Source organism: Mustela putorius, unplaced genomic scaffold (genome assembly GCF_011764305.1).
Source record: "Mustela putorius furo isolate JIRA1106 unplaced genomic scaffold, ASM1176430v1.1 tig00000196_pilon_pilon_pilon, whole genome shotgun sequence".
In the NCBI taxonomy this organism is placed as follows: Eukaryota; Metazoa; Chordata; class Mammalia; order Carnivora; family Mustelidae; genus Mustela; species Mustela putorius.
Window position 1 is genome coordinate 14,648,694 of NW_025421310.1, and position 18,113 is coordinate 14,666,806.

The following is an 18,113-nucleotide window of genomic DNA, read 5'->3' on the forward strand; positions in this document are numbered from 1 at the left end:
ATTTTAAAAACATGAGTAAAATAACTGAAAAATCCCTGAAAATCTTGCCACTGTTTATGTGGGGTAAATATCCCTTCACATGACTGGATGATTAACACATTCACAGACACACACGGTTGATTAAGGTATGTGATGTCCCTAAACTACCTTAAACTGCTACATTCTTCCATCTTAAGTCTTGGCCATCATTTTAATGAGTCTATTATTGCATAAGTTTATCAAAATACATATATATAAATTCCTGATGAATGTTTATTTCCTCTTGAATAAGACTGAGTTAACAGCATTGATGTCTACTGACCTTTTCTCCCTTTCTATTTAAATCTCCTAATCATATATTCTTATTCTATCATCTCCAGACCAAAGGGATTCTGTATTTTGACATATACTGACCAACTTCAAAAAGTAATTATTTGGGGCACCTGGGTGGCTCAGTTGAGTCCAACTCCTGAGTTTTGCTCAGGTCGTATCTCAGGGTTGTGAGATCGAGCCCAGTGTCAGGCTCCACACTCAGTGTGGAGCCTTCTTGGGATTCTCTCTCTAAACAAACAAACAAAACTAAATAGCCATTATTCAATCCACTGCTAGGAAAAAATGTGAAAGTCAGTCATGCCCCCAGGTAATCAATGTGTTTGATAAAGTTACCGAATTTCAACAAATAATTTTTTCTTCTTTCTCTGTCTGGGGAGAGCAAGGAGTAATAGGGTAGAGAACTTGACAAAAGTAATCTACTTCAAATAGCCTCTCTACCTAAGAAGTTTGTTAAGACTTTATATTTACTTGTCAGAGACAAGGAGTGAGAACACAAGCAGGGGGAGTGACAAGCAGAGGAAGAAGTAGGCTCCGCACTGAGCAAGGAGCCTGATGTGGGGCTCGATCCCAGGACCCCAGGATCATCACCTGAGCCAAAGGCAGATGCTTAACCGACTGAGCCACCCAGGCGTCCCTACCTAAGAAGTTTTAATGAAGTAATGCTAAAACCCTTATTTGGAAGGCAATTATATCAAGTGTGGTTGGAAATGTGGAGACTAAGAAACTAATGATCAATTCAACGTTTACTAAGGGACATATGTTATTAGTATAACTTTGACACTTAAACCCCTGCCTTGACATTGAGAATAAAAATGAATAGTAAAATGGCTTATTGTAGGATTAGCAATCAAGTTTCCAGTCTGTGCTATCACAAAAGATAACAATTTGGTATTCCACTGATTTTATGCAGTGTAAGTTCAAAGTCCATAATGATAGGACCCACCTTGATAAGAGGCTGGGAAAGACAGGAGCTCATCACAAGGCAATGCCAAATTACTAGGACAAATTACTAGTTTTCTTGCATTTCAACTCTGTCTGCCTGAATTAATTTCATTAAGGCCACACTGAGGTTGCTTGTTCTGAATACAAATTTTTAAGAAATTCTGGAGGTAATCGTAACACAACTATCAAAAGATCCATTTCCCCTGTTTATTAACTGAACAAGTATTGCACACCTCCCAAGTCCCTGCTAATGTTAAGACTATGTAGATTCAGAACAAGTCTCTGCATTTATAGAGCTTACATTCTAATGGGCATTACTTTGTGTGTTCATCATGCTTTTATACAAGACCTGATAAAACTCGTCCTTTCCAAAGCCTCCCCTGAGTAGTATTTAATAAAGGTCAAAGTTCAAACTGTACCTTACTATGCCACTCATAAGTGTTCTCTTTTGTGTGGCCTCCTGACTACTGGGATGTGTTAAACTGTGGCTCAAACACTGACTTTCGTGAAACAAAGGATTTTTTTCTTTTGAACTTCATGATTGGAAGAATTCACATGACACCTCGGTTTTCTTTTAAAAAATCATTTTATACAGCCATTTTCTTGTGTGGACTCTCTGATGTTCTTCCCGCTCCTATTACTTTTATAGGACTTATCACCAGCATGGATTCTGTGATGAATGGTAAGATTTGATCGCCAGCTGAAGCTCTTACCACATGTCTCACACTTGTAAGGTTTCTCCCCTGTGTGAACTCTCTGGTGAGACTGCAGCTGTGAAGAGCGACTGAAGACCTTACCACACACATCACATTTGTACGGTTTCTCTCCAGTGTGGACGCTCTGATGAAGCTGAAGACTTGAGGCCTGACTGAAGTGCTTACCACACTCCCCACACTTGTAGGGTTTCTCTCCTGTGTGGACCCTCTGATGCATGTCAAGATTCAAGCTCCACTTGAAGCCCTTCCCACACTCCTCACATTTGTACGGCTTTTCCCCAGTGTGGACTTTCTGATGGGCTTGGAGGTGTGAACTGCGACCGAAACTCTTCCCACACTCTTCACATTTGAATGGTTTCTCTCCACTGTGGACTCTCTGATGAGCCAGAAGATTTGAGGCCTGCCTGAATACTTTCCCACACTCTTCACAATTATATGGTTTCTCTCCTGTGTGGATTCTGCAATGAATTTTGAGATCTGCTCTACGACTGAATCCCTTCCCACACTCGTCACATTTGTATGGTTTCTCGCCAGTATGGATCAGCTGGTGAATCTGAAGTCGGGAACTCTGATTGAAGCCCTGTCCGCACTCCTCACACTTGTAAGGTTTTTCTACGCTGTGCGCCTTCAGATGGATTTGAAGATACGAACTCTGACTGAAGCCCTTTCCGCATACCTCGCATTTATAGGGTTTCTCCCCTGTGTGGACTACCAGATGAACTTGATAATGGGAGTTCCTCCTGAAGCTCTTCCCACACTCATCGCATTTGTAAGGTTTCTCTCCTGTGTGGACTCTCTGATGGGCTTGAAGGTTTGAACTCAGAGTAAAGCCTTTACCACACACATTACATATGTAGGATTTCTCTCCAGTGTGAACACCCTGATGGGCCTGAAGACTTGAAGGGCGACTAAAGCCTTTACCACATTCCTCACATTTGTAGGGTTTTTCTCCTGTGTGGACCCTCTGATGAATGTATAGATTTGAACTACAAATGAAGCCCTTCCCACACTCCTCACATTTGTATGGCTTCTCTCCCGTATGGACTCTCTGATGGGACTGAAGATGTGAATTCCGACTGAAGCTTTTGCCACATGCATCACATCTGAATGGTTTCTCCCCAGTGTGGACCCTCTGATGGTCCTGGAGATGAGACGCCTGACTGAAGGCCCTTCCACACTCCTCACAATGATAAGGTTTCTCTCCTGTGTGGACTTTACAATGAACAGTAAGTGCTGATCTACGACCAAAGCCTTTCCCACACTCCTCACATTTAAATGGCTTCTCTACAGTGTGGACTTTCTGATGGGTTTGCAGAAGTGAGCTCTCACTGAATTCCTTACCACACTCAACATGCTTATAGCCTTTCTCCCCCATGTGAACTCTCTGATGAATACGAAGAACTGAGCTATAACGGAAGCCTTTTCCACACTCCCTGCAGGTATGAGACTTTGCTTTTAAGTGCAACCGCTGATGAAGATCAAAGGTAGAGAGATCACTGAAGGTTTTTCCACATTCGTTACATCGGTGAGGTTTTGGTCCTATGTGAGTCATACTATTCTGGTCCAATGTTGAAATCTTCACACTGTCTTTCTCACTATCATCGTTGCTATAAGATTGGTCACTTCTGTAAATTCCTTGATCTAGATGATGTGAAATCCAACCAATGACATCAACATCCTGTTTACATTGACACAGCTTATTTTTCATGGAAACTTGCTGGGATATGTTCCGATAATTCTGTGACTCAGTCAGAGAAGATTTCCTCCATGAGTCCTGGGCTCTCAAAATTGGAAGGTGTGAGTTTTCAGTACCATTAGGATCATCCACTTTACAACATGGTATACAGTTCTCATCTTCAGAAATTTGAATGGAGAGTCCTGTCCCAAGCTGGCAGGGAGAATCACCTTGTTTGTGAAGTTGAGAACTATTTATCATGGAGTCTGGAGGTCTGGATAGGTCATCTGTAATGTGTTGCCAGATTTGCCAGCAGGAAAGCTCTTCATGTGGCTCTCTGCCTCGAACAGTCCTCAGCGCACTTTGGCTGTTCCCTCCTATAAGGGACAGAAGTCAGAGATGTGGACAAGTGAAAACTTTGTTCAAAGAGTCAAGATCTCACACTTAGGACACAGTAGGAGACTTTAATGAACCCCAGGATAGTTTTGCTTACCTTTTTCACCATTTATGAAATACTCTGGCTTACACACTGATTGAAACCAACAACAACTTAGCATTAATGAAATCCATCTAAAACAAAATTACTGCCACCTGACAATTTAAGTCATTTTTCAAAAATTACATGGTCTTTCCCACCACAGTACAGTGTCAATAAGGACAAGCAGCTGGCAGTGTGGACAGCTTTTAACAGTGCCTAGCAGTCAGTAGGTGTTCAGGAAATGTATGCACAGATGAATCCCAGTCTGATGTCTGAGACTGTCTAGAATTCTAAATCCCAGTTTAAGTACAAACAAATCAGAGCAGTACAAGTAAGGTGTCTGAAATAGGACAAGGATGGGAAAATACAGTTTGCTAAGAAGTTGAAAGTCTGCACCAGAAGCAGCAGTATACTAAGGGGGTACTGAGGAGAAAACCAAGGGTGCTAAAGAAGGAAAAGCATGAAGATCTATACACTAGATCCTTCTGAGACTTTGGTACTGGCTCTCTAAATGCCTTTCCCCACCCCCGTCCCAAACCCCCACCTCAAAAGGAGTCAAATTTAGAGGGCAGGGAAGAATGCTGTCTCTCTGAAAATTGTGTGGAAAACTTTTGTATATAGATACATTGGCCTTCAACAAGAATGACTGTTTTGAAGTGCAGAGTGCAGTTTACTGGTGAGCTGGGAGAAAAATTCCATCGCTCATGATATTTAGAAGAAACATACTAGAAACTATAAGGAATCATCACAAGTAGGAAAGCTGTCATTACATGAAATGCCTTCAAAAGTCATTTATTTATTTTCCATTTTATTTATTTTTAAATTTAATTTAATTTTTTCAGTGTTCCAAGAAAGTCATATATTTAAATCCATACACAAACATTAAGTCTGCAGTAACAACATAAGATCCATTTATGATTATATATCTGCATTTGAAAGAAGCAAATGGGATGCAGCTGGACAAATCTTTTTAGGGAAAGGCTAACTCACAAGCTGGCTATTTTCTGAGACCTTCCACGCCCTGATATAAAAGATACAGAAGTTGAATTTTTTCCCTCCTCTGGCGCAGCTGCTTAACAAGTGGACAGAAGAATCCTCTATCAAAAACAACAACAAAAAAAACCAAAAAGGGCACCTGGTGGCTCAGTGGGTTAAGCCGCTGCCTTCAACTCAGGTCATGATGCCAGGGTCCTGGGATCAAGCCCTGCATCCGTCTCCCTGCTCTGCAGGAAGCCTGCTTCTCTGTCTCCCCCTCCCCCTGCTTGTGTTCCCTCTCTCGTGTCTCTGTCAAATAAATAAAAATCTTAAAAAAAAAAAAAAAAAAGAATTCATTTGGAAGACAAAAAATATTTTGCAATATCCCTTTTTCACATGGATCTGTCCACCACTTCTTAGCTATTTCTGTGGAGGGCAGGTTTTCCTATAGATTAACTCATTCATTTATCCAACATATATTTACAGGGCCTCTGCCATGTACCAGGACTATTCTAAGCACCGAGGACAGTGAACAATCAACAAAACACAAATTTCCTCCACTCTTGAAGATTACACTTCAAGTGAGGAGATGAAGATAAAATAAGCAAATGAAAAAAAATACGTGAGGTGACAATCACCCAAAATAAGGCAGCACACAGACTGTCAAGAGAGAATGACATTTTCAACAGGGTGGTCAGAACCCTCATGGGAGATTAGAATGGAGTGACCTGCAGGAAGTCCAGAGGGGTCTGAAGGGTTCCAGGTGAGAGACTATTCCAGGCAGAGAGGAACAAGTGAAGGACTCTGGGGCAGAAGCTTCCTTCACAGGTCTGAGCAACGGCAGGGAGGACAAGATGGGTGGGAAAGGCGGAGCAAGAGGAAGGACAGCGGCATTCAGCCAGGCCATGGGGGATGAAGAGCAGATCCCAGAGGACTCGTTACAGAAGCTGCTCTCAGTGGTTTTAATTCCAAGTAAAATAAGCCGTAAGAGAATTCTGAACAGCAGACTACCATGATTGGACTTGAAGTTATAAAGGATCCCCCAGGCTGCTACTTAAAGAACAGGCCACAGGAGATGGGTGGGAGCAGGCACCACTGCAAAGCCTGCGGCGATAATGCAGGGAAGAGGTCTGGCACTTTAACACGGAGGACAGCACATGGGTGCGCTGAAACAGAAACAAAGCAGATGGGCAGGAAACTGCGACAACGCACAGCTGCTTCATTCTTACCCACATTTCTCTCTATCTGGGGTGCTGTCTTCGTCAACCACGGCCGCCTCTCTTCTCTTTCTGTGAGCCATTTATCTCGTTTAAAGGGTTGATGTCCTGAGAACACGCAAAGTCATGAGTTAAAATGAGCATGCTACTTCCTAGAGAAGATTATCCTATTCTGCAAACCGCGAACAGTGGTCTTTGAAGAGTTGCCGTCCCTCTAGACAAATATTTTCCAATCCTTTTTGTATATTCTTCTTACAAACAATACCTGTATCTTTACTGAAAGTAAAGATTTGGGGAACAGATGGATAGAATGTATTAGATTATTTCTTCACCCTGTGTTTAGTGTCTAAAGACCCATGTGATAGAAACCAAGCTTTGGTTTCTGGATACATGAGCTTACCAGTTTTTATACCATGTAATGAAAGATGATACTACTGGGCACCTGGGTGGCTCAGTTAGTTAAGCAACTGCCTTCGGCTCAGGTCATGAGGCTGCAATCCCAGGATCGAGTCCTGCATTGAGCTCCCTGCTCTCCCTGCTTAGTGGGGAGTCTATGTCTCCCTCTGCCCCTCGCCCCCTCATATAAATAAATAAAATCTTAAAAAAAAAAAAAAAAAAAGAAAGAAAAAGAAAAGAAAGATGATACTCTTGTTGCCCTGTTAACAAACCATTTGGTTTCATCCAAAAAGTACCTGTTTCCTCCATGATTTAATCACATGGATGCATTAGTACTAAAAGCAAACCTGTGACTTTTGGACAGTAGATTTAGCAGTCTATAAAGTGAAGCCAACTTAAAAAAACAGATCCTCAAGATCTGTACTTATATTTTCACAAGGGCCTTACCAAGTATATAAATCTGTTTTTGAATTATAACTATTAATTAAAATTGCAAGTAGGTATGTTAAAAATAAATAAATAAATAAATAAATAAAACATGCTAGAGCTAAAATTTACTGGAAATTTGAGTTCCAACTGCATATTCAAGATATCGAAAGTGTACTTTTCAAATCTTTTTTTAGTTATGACCAATTGAAGAAATAGCATTTATTTCATGACCCAATTATTAACATAGAGATAGGTATTACCCAAAGTTTGAGTGACCTATTTCTAACCTGTCTGTTTTCCCCCTATCTCCTCCCAGTGACCCTCACACACACATGCAATCAACTAGTTTTTTGCTGCAATGTATCCAAAGAAGCTCTGATATTTTCTCTCTATTGATTTCATTCAAAACCGCTCAGAGAACTCAGTAAATCAGTTTTATAATTCACTAATATGATAGGAGTGATATCTGAAATCAAATAGACAAGGTATCACAGTATACTGTCCGTTTATAGTCCTTTACAAAAACCCGAATGAAAAAGACCTAAAAGATCCTGTTCAGAAAGACCAGAAACATCCTATGTCCCACAAGAATTAGCAAAGTCCAATCCCTAAATTCAGGGAACCATTTTAAGAGCCCCAAAGCCTTAAAACCCCAAGGTGACAAAGGTCCTCCAGAGGGAGGCTGTTCTCACCCACTGAGACGAGGTTTCTGAAGTTTTCCAACATGACGTCCTGGTACAACTTCCTCTGGGCAGAGTCCAGCAGCCCCAGCTCCTCCTCCGTGAAGGCCACCGCCACGTCCTTGAACGTCACTGCTTCCTACACATACAACAAACACATACAACCTCAATCTTACACCTAAGTTCGACTGGGAGAGGTAGGAGGATGGGTGGGGAGGTCTGGTGGGGAGGACCAATGGGGAGGTGCTCTGGCCCCGGAGCAATCTGTAGATTTCCCAGCCCTTCTCCTTCTCTCCTGCTGATGCTACACACCGACTGTCCTCAGCCTCATCACAAGTGCTGCTATGGAAAAGAAAGCTTTACCTATTTACCAGGCCCTCTCAGTGAGCACTGTTAATAAGCAAACTCCCTAAAATTCTAACAGGTGTATCCTCAACTAAAAAGGTTTACTTTTTAATTAACACTGCCAATTACTTCAGAAATATCGAACAGTTTAGCGCCAGCAGTGTCTTCCACTAAGGTGGGAACCAAGTCAGGAGTAGCGCTCCTTGTGGAAATAAACCAAAAGGGCATGCCAAGTCACTGAATGAAAAACTCTCTCTCCTCCTGTAATCTGTCTCTACTCCAGATCTCTACTGTTCTGTGTGAATTTAAGCAGACGTCTTTTTCACAACCCCTTGTCTTCATATTTAAAGTGAAGATAGGGGCACCTGGGTAGCTCAGTTGCTGGACTCTGCTCAGGTCATGATCTCAGGGTGCTGGGATCCCTCCCCCTCAGCCCCTCCCCTGCTCAAGCACTCACAGGCTCCGGCTCTCTCTCTTTCTCAAATAAATAAATGAAATCTTTAAAAAAAATAATGAAGATAAAACCAAGCCCCTCTTCATAAAATCGTTCTGAGGTGTCAATGCAGGGAGCAACAAAATCTTTAGCACCCCTGGATTTTTTTAAACTAAGGTTATTATTTTGACTAAAAATTAAAAAAAAAAAAATATGCTGGGGGCACCTGGATGGTTCAGTGGGTTAAGCATCTGCCTTCGGCTCAGGTCATGATCTCAGGGTCCTGGGATTGAGCCTGTGTCGGTTTCCTGCTCAGTGAGGAGCGGGCTGCTCTCTCTCACTCTGCTGCTCCCCCTGCCTGTGCTTTCTCTCTCTCCTCTCTCTCTCTCTCTCAAATAAATAAAATCTTTAAGAAATAAATAAATAATTTTAAAAGTACACTCAAGGAAAAAAAACAGTAAATAAACTACACATAGGGTTTGTGACTTAGGTTTGGGAAGACAGAAGCTAGCTCTTGTGATTAGAAAGCTTCTAACAATATCTTTTCCTGTGAAGCTGAAGTCTGATTCCAACAAACTGTGCCATATTTGAATATCCTACCAAAAAACATCCAGTGCTCCAGATATAAAACGGACCTCTTCAATTCTGAATACCCAATACCTAACACATTAAGGACAAAAAAGGGCAATAATTTTCAGAACGGTCTTTTGAGAAACAGATTAAATCAGGAAAACTATCACTGTAGTATTCCTAAAAGAGTAAAAAACCTAAACTAAATGTCTATGAATAAAGAATAGTTTTAAAAAATAGGTATACAAATGTAAAGAGAATATGAGACAGCAACTGTTATATAGTAACTGTGTGCCTGTCTGGCTCAGTCAGTTGAACATGTGACTCTTGATCTCTGGGTTGTAAGTTTGAGCCCCATATTGGGTGTAGGGATTACTTAAAAAGAAATAAAATCTTTAAAAAAAAATTGGTGCGTAATATTAAATGGAAAAAAAAAGATTTAAGTTGTATGTTATGGGGTTGGGGGATCGACAAACAAGTGAAAAGGAAAAAAAGTACAAACTTCCAGTTACAAAATAAGTCACAAGGATGAAAAGCACAGCATAGGGAATATAATCAATGATATTAAAATAACTTCATGCAGTGACAGACTCTAACTACACTTATCATGGTGGACAGTCTGCGATGTACCTGTCAAATCACTATGTTGTATGCCTAAAATTGATACAGTACCTATGTTTCCATTTTAAAAAATAATAATAATAAAACTAAAGAATAAAAAATTAAAAAAAACAAAGGTATGAAAGATTTTTAAAAAAGAAATCTTCCAAGATATAAAGCTGTATCTATGTCATGAATGCAAACACACAGCTATGAATACATGTGATGATGAGATTACAGAAATAACCCATCTATTTGGAAGCAGGGAAAGGAGTGAGGTGCAAGATATTCTCATTTCTATTAATTGTTCTACTTTTCCTTGTGAGATTAAAAACGGATGAAATGAAAGCTAAAACCGAAACAAATTAACTTAAAAGGCATAAAGAGAAAAGCACCTAACACACTCAGCAAGTCTGCAGACGCACTCTCCTTAAAAGAGAACTTATGTGTAGTCTCTGAAGACCAAAATGATATTTTTTAAAAAAGATTTCATTTATTTATTTGAGAGAGAGAGAATGAGCGCCCAATGTGGGCCTTGATCGCAGGACCCGGAGATCACAACAGGAGCCAAAGGCAGATAGATGCTTAACCGACTGAGCACCCGAGGTACCCCTAAAATGACATTTTTAACAGCAAGAAAGGCAAGCCCTACTCACCTTGAACATGCTCATATTCTCTTTCCTTCTGGGGAAACAGAATCCTAGAAAGAAGAAAGAAGTCAATGGAAAAGGTCAAGTACACCATTAACCTATGGGACCGTGCAGGTGAACATGGCGAGATGAGCAGAATTTGGCACGTGTACCAGACAGCCCCCGACCCCTTTTGGCAGGAGTTCAAGGAACCACCTGCCCAACCATGTAAATGGCCCCATCCCAGTGAGCCTGTAGTTTCCACAGTAGTAATTCTTACTCTGGGTAGGGTATAAATCGAGACAACAGCCATAAGAGAAGGCTCTGGAGTCAATATGCGAGGGCTGAAATCCTGGCTAGCCGTGTGATCCTGGCCTGATGATTAACATCTCTCTGTCTCGGTTCTGTTGTCTGCAAGTGGGGGAAAGAATTATCAATCTCATGGGATTGTTGTAAGGTTGAAAGCTATCAGAGCGCTGTCAGTTTCTTATTCCTTTCCAATTGCGTAATGTGTTTGCAGAATGATATTCTATGGTTTGAAGTTATCCCTGTAAGTCTAATCCCTAAATGATTTCTACCAAGAGAATATTGTTAAAATACACGAGAGTTCACGGTTGTTGCTCTGTCATATGAGTCTCGGTGACGGCTCAAGATCTCTGGTTGTCTTCCTGATAATTTGTTATCTCAACAACAGTATCTAAATCCACACAGCCCACTTTTTCTAAAAAGGTATAAAAATAAGTGAAGTTTCTTTTTAAGCAGGAAGCACACTTTGACAGGTAGGCATGGAGGTAAAGAAAACTAATCAAACCTAAGATTCTGCAAACAACAAAAGAACAGGTTGACAGTCCACATCTAAGGTAAATAAAAAAGACAGGCATCTGAGTCGTAAGCATATTGTTATGAATAAAGGAATGTATAAGAAATAAATAGGTAAGGGGCGCCTGGGTGGCTCAGTGGGTTAAGCCTCTGCCTTCGGCTCAGGTTATGATCTTAGGGTCCTGGGACTGAGCCCCACATTGGGCGCTCTCCTCAGCAGAGAGTCTGCCTCCCTCTCTCTCTCCGCCTGCCTCTCTGCCTACTTGTGATTTCTCTGTCAAATAAATAAATAAAATCTTTAAAAAAAAAAAAAAGAAAAGAAAGAAAGAAACAAACAAACAAACAGATGAGAAGAGAAAGTTCCTGCTATGGCAGAAGGCAAACCAAAATATGGAGAATGAAAGAGTTAGAAAATCATCAGTGGATGCTACAAAAATGGTGAAAGTTTGGTAATAAGATGGTCACACAGTCTCAAAATATTAACTGGCAGATTCTTTGCCCAAGAAAACAACCTGATACCAGCAACTGGAACAAACCCACAGACATGGGCTTCTCATGACGCACTGAGAAGGTGGCCTCACCGCTTACTTCTGGAGCATTCCTGCTGCTAACGCAGAGCCGGAATCCAATCACAAATATCAGATAAACCAAAAAAGGAAGGACATTCTACAAAGTACTTTGCCCATATTCTTCACACAAATACCATGAGCTAAATAAAGTCTGAGGAATCATTCTATTTTGTTTTGTTTTAAGTAACCTTTACATCCTGGAGATGAATAGTTGAGTGCTCTACCAAATGAGCCAGCCAAGTGCCCTGGAATCATTCTAGACTAAAGGAGATTAATGAAATAAAAACTAAGTTCAACGCATATTACAGGACTAAACCCTGAACTAGAAAAGGAAAACTGCTCTCAGAGCCTTTACTGGGGAAACTGGAAAAATGGAATATGGGCTGTGGATTAGGTAACAGTGTGTTATCACTGTACTTAATTCCACTTTGATCAGTCTCTAGCTTGCCTTCAAATGGTTCAGCAAAAAAAACAGAAACAATATACCAGTATGATAAAGCTGTGAAAGAGACCAAAAAAATGGCTCCGGAAGCTAGCAGCAACAGCAGCTAGAATTTGGTGTTTCCCACTGGTCACAGAGAATCTGACAGGGCCACTCAGTCTTAGCGATGAACGTGAAAAGGACAAGACAGTCCTTAACACAGAGATAAAGACTTTCTGAAATAACAACAACAAAAAAAAAACCAAGAACTGCCCTCCCAACACGAGTGGCTGACTATTAATAATAACAACTGAATGGAAAACAGTATGGAGGTTCCTCAAAAAGTTGAAAATAGAGCTATCTAAGACCCCGCAGTTATACTACTCGGTATTTACCCCAAAGATACAAATGTAATGAACTGAAGGGACACCTGCAACCCATGTTTATAGCAAAAATGTCCACAATAGCCAAACTACGGAAAGAGCCCAGATATCCATTGCAATGACATGGATGGAACTAGAGGATATTAGGCTGAGCAAAATTAAGTCAATCAGAGAAAGACAATTATCCTATGACCTCACTGATAGGAGGAATTTGAAAAATAAGACAGAGGATCATAGGGGAAGACAGGAAAATATGAAACAAGACAAAACCAGAGAAGGAGATAAACCGTAAGAGACTCTTAATCTCAGGAAACAAACTGAAGGCTGCTGGGGGTTGGGGGGAGGGATAGGTTGGCTGGAGAATGAACATTGGGGAGGATATGTGCTATGTTGAGTGCTGTGAATCCCATAAGACTGATGAATCACACGGCGCCTGGGTGGCTCAGTGGGTTAAAGCATCTGCCTTCAGCTCAGGTCATAATCCCGAGGTCCTGGGATCGAGCGCCGCATTGGGCTCTCTGCTCCGTAGAGAGCCTGCTTCCTTCTCTCTCTCTGCCTGCCTCTCTGCCTACTTGTGATCTCTGTCAAATAAATAAATAAAATGTTTGGAAAAAAAGACTGATGAATCACAGACCTGTACCCCTGAAACAAATAATACCTTGTATGTTAATTTTTCAAAAATTTTTTTAAAATTTAAAAAAAAAAGAAAATATAGTGAAAGAAGAAAAAAATAGCGACAACTGAAGACTCATTTTGTTTCTCCTACCTACTAGATAAAAACTATTACAATATTCAGTCATCAACTTGGTTCTGCTTCTGGATAGCAGGTAAACCATAACAAACCCTCACTGCTTAAAACTCCCAACTCAGCTACCACAAGCCAAAACCCTATAAGCAGCCCCACCTAATAACCTCTTACTAAGACACCTGGGTGTGTGGGCTTCTTTGCTTCAGCAAGCTAAAATGAACTTAACTCTTTGATTACAGGTACATTCCTGGGGGTTCTGGCTGACACTAACAGAGCATCAGGTGCTGGGTGTGGAGTCTGCTTAGGATTCTCTCTCTCTCTCTCTGCCCCTTCCCCCATTCATACTCTCTCTCTATGAAAATAAAATAAAAAATAACAAAGTAAAAGAAGTTAGGAAATAGCCACAGCAGTAAGAACAGTAACAATGACAGTTCAGACTATGGCAAAAATATTTCCTGTTAATGAACAGTAACTACTAGCTGATCTTCTGACTTCAGGCAGAATTTCTCTGGTGCGAAAGATGGCAAAGAATCCATTCCCCAAGGCCTGGGAGAAATAATATCTTCAGATTTTCGAATCCCCTCCATTTTGACTCTATACTTGCCAGCTGCTTTCTGCTCAAGTCAATACGCTGCAAGGAGACCGGACAGTTGACTAGTGGGTTTAAAAATCACTGGACTAAGTAGACCGTATGGTACATCCAGCTCAGTTTTATCTATGACATCCAGCGAAGTAAATTTTCTAGGTCTGTTTCCAGACAAGAGGCTTTTTTGAGCTTCTCGAATTTTCAAGTGCACAGGAATCTCCCTGGGATCTTGCTGGAATGCAGATTCCTGGCCCCACGGGCAGAAATTCTATATCAGAATGTCTCAGAAGGGGTTCAAGGACAAGTATTTCTACCCAAGTAATGCCGACGCCACTGGTCTGCAGAACACAATTTAAATGGCTCTGCAGTGTACCATTAGGCCCAAGGGAAATAGCCGCCACTAACAGAAATATACACAGAGTAACCAGGTAAAAGGCTAAAATGTTATTGTTACATTCCAAGGTTATGGGTAATTGGTGGTTTTATTTATATATTTTTGTATTTTTCATATAATGATTAGGCTACTTTTATAATATAAATACTATTTGAAATATATGACACAGATCAGAAAGTTACTTTAAAGTAACTTTAAAGGAAAAATAGGGGCACCTGGGTGGCTCAGCTATTAAGTATCTGCCTCCGCTCAGGTCATGATCCCAGAGTCCTGAAGCCCCGCCATCAGGCTCCCTGCTCAGCCAGAAGCCGGGTTCTCCCTCTCACACTCCCCTTGCTCGCATTCCCTCTCTCACTGTGTCTCTCTCTGACAAGTAAATAAAATCTTTTAAAAAAATAAAATTTTAGGGGCACCTGGGTGGCTCAGTAGGTTAAGCCACTGCCTTCGGCCCAGGTCATGATCTCGGGGTCCCAGGATCGAGTCCCGCGTCGGGCTCTCTGCTCAGCAGGGAGCCTGCTTCTTCCTCTCTCTCTCTCTCTCTCTCTGCCTGCCTCTCTACCTACTTGTGATCTCTCTCTGTCAAATAAATAAATAACATCTTAAAAACAAGCAAACAAAAAACAAAAAACAAAAAATAAAATTTTAAAACTAGGGAAAACAGGGGTGCCTGGAAGGCATCAGACTCTTGGGTTTCCCCCTGAGTCATGATCTCTGGGTCATGGGATCCAGTCCCCTGTAGGGCTTCCCAGTAGGGAGTCTGCTTGAAATTCTCTCCCTCTCCTTCCGCTTCTGCCCCTCCCCAGCTCGCACGCGCGCTATCTCCCTCTCTCTAAATAAAACAAATCTTTAAAACAATAACATAAAGTAGGAAAAACAGCAGTACTGCTTAACAGAGCCACTGTGTGGCGGAAATGTGTTCATCTGTGTAAAGCTTTTAGAATCAAACTTAGCAACTAAGGCTCAGCTATAATCATTACGCAAGCGCGTGTCCCACACGTTCTCCGATTTCCGTGACCATCTTAGTAGAAGAATGCCAAGCCCTCCTCACGTGGAGCTCTGATGCCTCCTCCTCCTCCGCGCAGTGCTTTCTGAGAAGTCACTGCTGGGGAAGGAAAGGGGGCTGTGACATACCAGGCTTGTGCTTCCATTCCCGATACATCACACTCCCCGGTACCAACTAGCAGCAACTCTCTCCTTCCAAAACAAAGGTCAGGAGTCCAGAAAATTGAGCTTCCTGCGTTCATAGAACCTAAGAAATGGGCGCTTCTTGGTTAATTACAGTAGTTTTAATAACAAGAAGTCTCCCGCGAGGCAGTTTCAAACCTTTTACTCGTACTACCTCGCAAGAAGCCTCAGAACACTGTATTCCTCACAGCACAGTATGAGCGACGTATTACTCCTACTTCCCTTTTACAGAACAGCAAACCGAGACACAGAGGGATTAAGTAACCTACCCGGGAACCCACCCATATGAAGACAAACAGCTCGCGGGTGGGAAGCTAGGACAGGGGTGCAGAGAGCCCGGGAGACCCTCACACCCGGGAAAGCACAACCAGAGTCCGCCCCATCCCGGACAGGTCCCCAAAGCGCAAAGCTCCGCCCAGGAGAACGCAAATCGCCACCCTCGGCTATCAAACCTCCGTTTTTAGCCGCTCTTCCTCTTTCTCCCCCAATGAAATGCTGGTGGCTGCGGGACTCAGGTGCGTTCTCGGGGGAAGTTTGAATGGGTCGTGGACAGCGAATCTGAAAGACTTTAATCAGTGAAAAGATGGCTGCTACGGCGGCCTCCTGGGGCGGAAGTGCCTGCGACCAACAGGCGCTCCTGGACTACACTTCCCAGAATTCCCGAAAACCACCGTCTTCAATGGAAGTACCTGCGACTACACGGCACTCCTGGACTACACTTCCCAGAATCCCGCGGAGGGACGGGAGGGAAGGTTTACAGACCCGCCTCACTATAGCGGCAGGATGTGATTACTAGGGTTCCAGACTCTCTGGGGCTGGGGGTAAGGGGCCGTGGTCAATATTACCTTTCACCGACTATGGGACCGAAAAAGAGAAAGATGCTCCCTTTAGGCGGAGATGCCTGACTGCTCTAAGCTCCCGGTTTTCAAAAGAGGGTCTGGGCAGAGGTCTTTACTATTCTAGCACGTCGGCGTCAGGAGAGTGTAGATTCTGTTCCTCGAAAAGCGGAGAAACTGAGTACCGCTTCAGACATGCTGGAGGGACTAAAACACACAAATCCACTGCCTACAACAGAGACTTCCTAGTAAACCCCAAAGAGCTTCACCATAGGATTAAGACCAAAAGGAAACATGGCCTTCTTGGGCAGGAACTAAACGCAAACGTAAAGTCACCTCAGTCCCTGAAATTGCGTGAAAGTGAATTGCTGGCATCTTCCAACCCTTGCAGAAGCAAGTGAAAAGTCCTTTGCAAAGAAAGATGTCAATCATCATCCTGGGCCTCAAATTATTTCTGTAACTAGAATTTGTGATGTCCATATTACACCAAGATAACTTTCAGGAGGACAAAAAGCATTACTCGGCATACAGAGGGCCATTTCATAATGATAAAAGATTCAAAGTGCCAGAAAGTAATGACTTCAGTTTATACTTTATAAAGGGAAAATTGACAGAACTACAAAGAGAAAGATTCAAATTCAGTTGGAACTGGAGGGGTTTTTCCTTAAAAAATATTTTATCATATGGACTCACTTGTGGAGCATAAGGAATAACACGGAGAACATTGGAAGAAGGAGAGAAGAAGGGAGTTGGGGGAAATGGGAGGGGCAGATGAACCAGGAGAGCATGTGGACTCTGAGAAACAGAGTTTTAGAGGGGGAGGGGAGTGGGGGTTTGGGTGAGTCTTGTGGTGGGTATTAAGGAGGGCACCTACGCATGGAGCACTGGGTGTGATGCATAAACAATGAAACTTGGAACACTGAAAAGCTAAAATAAAGTTTAAATTTTTAAAAAAAGGTTTTATTTATTTTAGAGAGTGTGTGAGCAGGGTAGGAGTAGAGGGAGAGACTCTCAAGCAGTTTCCCTGCTGAGCAGAAGTCCCTTGCAGGGCTCCATCTCACCACCCTGACAGATCATGACCTGAGCCCAAAGCAAGAGTCACACACTTAACCAACTGAACCACCCCACCCAGGTGCCCTGGAACTGGAGATTTTAACACACATGTATAGAAGGAAGTGTTAAGCCTTAAATGCATATTTTTAAATAGAAGAGTAGCTGAAAATCCATTGTGAAAACATCAATCTCAGAAAGTGAATAAACAAATAGCAAAACTAAAGAAAGCATATAGAATAAAATAAGAGCACATTGATAAAAACAAACAAAATTAAGTGGATCCTCCCCTCCCACAAAAGGCCAAGAGATCACCTTGTGGATAAAGCAATAAAATTGATAAAAGTATGGTGAGAATGACTAAGAAAATACCGCGTATAAGAAATAGCCAGTATCAGAAATAAAAAAGAGAACATCATTAAATATTATCATGATTTGTGAACAACCTTATAAAATACATAAACCTTATAAAAATATATTCATAAATTTAAATGAAATCAATATATTTCTAGAAAAACAGAAATATAAACTTATATAATAAAATTATTACTTGATGAAATCATGGAAACTTCACTTTTTGAAACTGGGAATGAGAAGACAACGCTGATAATAACTACTTAAAATTGTAATGGATCTTGTATCCAGCAAACTTGTCAAACTCATCTATAAATTTTAATGTTAGTGCCACATTCATCTGGGCTTTCTATACACTTAATCATGTTATT

General features: G+C 41.7%; 1 protein-coding gene across 3 annotated transcripts; it reads right to left on the reverse strand.

Annotated features, from left to right (window-relative positions):
• Positions 1 to 1,821: 1,821 nt before the first annotated feature.
• LOC101686142 (zinc finger protein 226) lies at positions 1,822 to 16,144 on the reverse strand. Of its 3 annotated transcripts, XM_013063876.2 has the most exons (6): positions 15,955 to 16,144; positions 10,678 to 10,808; positions 10,425 to 10,468; positions 7,833 to 7,959; positions 6,328 to 6,423; positions 1,822 to 4,022 (listed from the first exon to the last, which is right to left on the reverse strand). In XM_013063876.2, the coding sequence occupies exons 3-6, from the start codon at positions 10,437 to 10,439 to the stop codon at positions 1,837 to 1,839; spliced, it is 2,424 nt and encodes an 807-aa protein (XP_012919330.1). In that variant the 5' UTR covers positions 10,440 to 10,468; positions 10,678 to 10,808; positions 15,955 to 16,144; the 3' UTR covers positions 1,822 to 1,836. The 3 variants fall into 3 exon arrangements, with proteins under 3 accessions (XP_012919330.1, XP_004767733.1, XP_004767734.1); XM_004767676.3 differs by lacking the exon at positions 10,678 to 10,808; XM_004767677.3 differs by lacking the exons at positions 10,425 to 10,468; positions 10,678 to 10,808 and having other exon boundaries at positions 15,955 to 16,074.
• Between the last annotated feature and the right edge of the window lie 1,969 nt (positions 16,145 to 18,113).

Excerpts from the sequence above, each read along its gene's own strand:
- LOC101686142 (XM_004767676.3), bottom strand. Across the intron at positions 6,424-7,832 it reads CAGAAACCTCGTCTCAGTGG|GACATCAACCCTTTAAACGA; the intron begins GTGAGAACAGCC and ends GCGTGTTCTCAG. Across the intron at positions 4,023-6,327 it reads CCAGATAGAGAGAAATGTGG|GAGGGAACAGCCAAAGTGCG; the intron begins GTAAGAATGAAG and ends TGTCCCTTATAG.